Genomic DNA, 3,750 nt, shown 5'->3' on the forward strand with positions numbered 1-3,750 from the left:
ACATTCCTGGACCTGGGGTTTTGTCCGGCTGAAATGTTATACTGCTTGAACAGGTATTACAAAAGTCCACAGTGACATTTTCAGACTGCTTGTAGATTTTATTGTAATCAGATTTTGCTTTAACTATGTCATTCTCATCAGCTGACATTCCTCATATTTTTTCATAGCCATGGAAGAAGGGAGGAAGAAAAAACAAGTTTTGTTTTTCCCTTTTAAAACCAACACACATCAGAAACTTATTCTCAAGAAGAAATTTCTTCTACTCCCTTTTGATTTTTGTAGGTTGACAGAGATCTGACCCACTGCCTCTACTTCAGACTTCTTATTTTGCTGTTAAGTTTACTTTCCTCAAAACTGAAACCCAACATGAAACACAGACTGCTTCATTTGAGGGGAATGAAGCCTTTAAGAGCTATGGTTGTTTTTTAAATAAAGTCTACAGAGTCCTTTCACGCACCTCACACAGTTTTTTAAAACACTAAAGCTGCTGATGTTCACTTATCTATCCTGTTCTTCTGTTGCTCAGGCAATCCCTAGATTCTTATCTGAAACATTGCAAGAACTGAGAAGAAACACAATTCCAATTAAAACACCACAAAGACATTGCCAGAGTTTCTGTGAATGTGATAAGCAAAACAGGGATGTTCCCGTGTTCAAAATAAAAGCTATGCTTTCCTGTTTTTTCTCTGTGGTAAAAACACATCAGAGGATTTCACGCTTTTGTGCCAGACACATCAACCAGGACAAACCAGTAGCTTTCCAAGCAGTCTAAGAATACACATACAAAAATGTGTGTTCCTTTACAGAACAATATCCATGAAGAGTTAGATTTTTAGGCCAAAAAAAACCCCAACCAAACTTTTTAGCACAAAGTTCATATTTTAAGTGCAAAAATTTTTTCAAGATGAAACTCAAAAAATCTACATCACTTTCAGTGTATGTATTCATAATTTCTGGCAGAAAACTAATTGGGTGCTTTACACTATTATCAACTTATGAACTTCTATGCAACATCTCTACAAGACGCATCACAGAATATTTGTTTTAGGGACAACTTACTTTTCATCACAGCTATCAAGCTAAACTACTTCCTTCTCCAAACTTTCTTTCCTTGGCAGAAGAGTTGTTTTTTTTTACAGACTATACTATACTTCAGCAGTACAGCAGAACATGTCCTATAAACATACATATGGTACACATACATACACTTACAGTACGTGTACAGGGTAACATGTTAAGCATGCACTTAACACCAAAATTCAGGAAGCTGACCTTCACGGCTGTTCCTCCCAGCTAACACAAAATAAAGTGTAAACATTCCTAACATGCTGTCTCTACAATATTTTTCACAACACCACCAAATGAAGCCTCCTAAGTAACTGTTGCTAGCATTAAATATAAATGACAAAATAATTACATAAACTAAAAGATCAGGAGCAGCAATAATGTACTGCATGGGAAATGACAGCTCACCCACTTTTAGCACCATTTCCAAGGGAGCCAAGTCAAGCAAGATGAGGAAGTTCAAGTGACTTATCTCTCCCTTAGATTCCAAGCAGAAGTTCTATGGTATTTTCTCCCTCCTTCAGCCACTGAACAAATGCTGGTTTTATTATAACCCCATGCTTGAGTTCACATACAGTTCTAAATGCAACAGTTCCCCTTAGTTCACTCGTGAAATAAATCACTAACAAAACAAAGTTGATCTATCTGCAAACATACACATTTCTCTTTCACAGCTTTTTAAATAGTATTTCATTTTGCCTTGCTAGTGTCAGTTCCTTCATAGACAAACCGGCCCCACCTCAGTGGTTTTTATTGTGATAGTTCCTTTCTTCTTCCCCCCACCCCCTTTTTTGACATCTTAAACATTCTTAGTACTGTGAAGCTTTTAAATTAATGCTCAGTGGGAGAAACAACAAAAAAATAGGAATGACTTTCCAGATGGAAGAGAAAAACCAAGCAGAAGTGTTTCCCAGTTAAGAGGAGATTGCAAATTAAGAGATCTATAGACCAAGACAAGGCACATTAATCTGCATGTATACACAAGGGCCCAGAGAATGGGACTGAGGTCCACATTTGTAGGTAAGCAGCAAAAGAGCTATCCCCAAATATGAGGATGATGAAAGGGTGATGAAAGAGGATTTACAAGGGTTAATTTCTTTCTTTTATGAGTCCAGGAAACTAAAAAACTACTAACTGGTACGAGCAATAAAAATGGGTATTAACTGTCAGCTCAAGCAACCTTGCAAATTGAGTTCTGTTTTTCATGGTGGACCATTTTCAACCTTTCAAAAATTGTTTTTCCTCACATGTCACTTCTTGCAAAGGTGGTGCTTCCTTTCTCCCCACTTTTTCTTTTTTTTTTTAATGTAGGCCTCAATTCATGGCTTGCTTTATTGATTTCACAGCTCCAATTTTAAGCAAAGGAACCATATACAGAATAGCATAACACTTATTCATTCATTATCTTTAAGTATCAGGTAAATGCAAAGTGTGTTTGTGTTCAATAACCATTACAGACAGCAAAAAGCACTCAGTCTACTGTAAACAGTAAGTTACCATCCTTTCCCATGTTTTTAACATTAGCAATAGAAAAACAATCCACCAAGCCCTACACATGCATGCTTCCAGTGCTAGAGACTGCATAACACATGCTCAGACTTTATCAATCCAGGAACAGATTCAGCAAGATTACCTTTCTTTTTCCATCATGATCTGCACTGGGCTGAGCTGGTTACTTTTATTGCCAGTCCCCAGCTGCCCGTAAGTGTTAGCTCCCCAGGCATAGAGCAAGCCCTCATCTGTTAGTGCTAGAGTGTGTGCATAGCCACAGGCAATCTGTAAGTAAATGTATAAAGCGTTACTCCTGAACCAAACACAGATGAGAAACAAAATATTGCACACATTACCTTCCACTAGTTCTCGGTAAGTATCTCAGGCATTCTTCACTCGGCACTACAATGTGTTGTTTCTCAGTCCTTACAGCTAACACAAAGTAAGTTAGCTGTAGGTACTGGAGAAGTCCCAGCTTCATTAATTTAATCGGCCACTCCCAAGTAATTTACTGCACACTAGACAAGTCTCCCTAGACGCTACCTACTTTCTTTTCACATGAACACTGAACTTCTCCATCACATCTTGCAATACTCTGAAAGTACTTCAGAGCTGGATTATTCTCAATACCGTACAGTATGAGTACGCTGTAATGAGGAGAACTGCAGTTCAACAGCCAACAACCCTTCAACCCAAGTTATCACATGCAACTCTACAGAGAGCCTTACTTTTTAAAAACCCAGGAAATCCCAAATTTTACTTTGATTCTTTAGCTACAAAAATAACCCCAACCAAAATCCAAACCAAACTAAACCCAACCACCAAACAATCAAACCCATCCCCATGACTCTTATCTTTCCTCTCCCCTTGCTTCTAAAGGAACTTCTAATCAGAACACTAGACTTAGAATACTTAGTAGAACCAATTTGAACATCTGATTTGCCTTTATTTCTTGTGACTAATCTATTTCATCCAGCTTTGTAACAAAAATGCAATTTGTATCCAAACAGTAATTTACAATAGTTATAGCAGCTAACTTTAAATCTTCCCAAGTATTTACCAAAGCAAGGATTTTACAGCTGACTGGCATTTATATAAGCAAAATGCAATTCCTAGGAGCTAAAAAAAATTCAGCATGGGAACAGTGAAATCTAGCAGCAGGTATAATATTCCAAAGAGAGGGATCCAGCAGAA

General features: G+C 37.6%; 1 protein-coding gene across 6 annotated transcripts in view; it reads right to left on the bottom strand.

Annotated features, from left to right (window-relative positions):
- Positions 1 to 3,750, bottom strand: part of LOC103615159 (RCC1 and BTB domain-containing protein 2) — a 468,828-nt gene that overhangs the window by 453,324 nt on the left and 11,754 nt on the right. For all 6 annotated transcript variants that reach the window (XM_017733614.1, XM_017733615.1, XM_017733616.1 and 3 more), the window contains one exon: positions 2,699 to 2,841. In XM_017733614.1, the coding sequence (XP_017589103.1) occupies positions 2,699 to 2,841 (143 nt within the window). The remainder of the gene's footprint in view (positions 1 to 2,698; positions 2,842 to 3,750) is intronic.

Source organism: Corvus brachyrhynchos, unplaced genomic scaffold, assembly GCF_000691975.1.
Source record: "Corvus brachyrhynchos isolate BGI_N302 unplaced genomic scaffold, ASM69197v1 scaffold202, whole genome shotgun sequence".
Lineage (NCBI taxonomy): Eukaryota > Metazoa > Chordata > Aves > Passeriformes > Corvidae > Corvus > Corvus brachyrhynchos.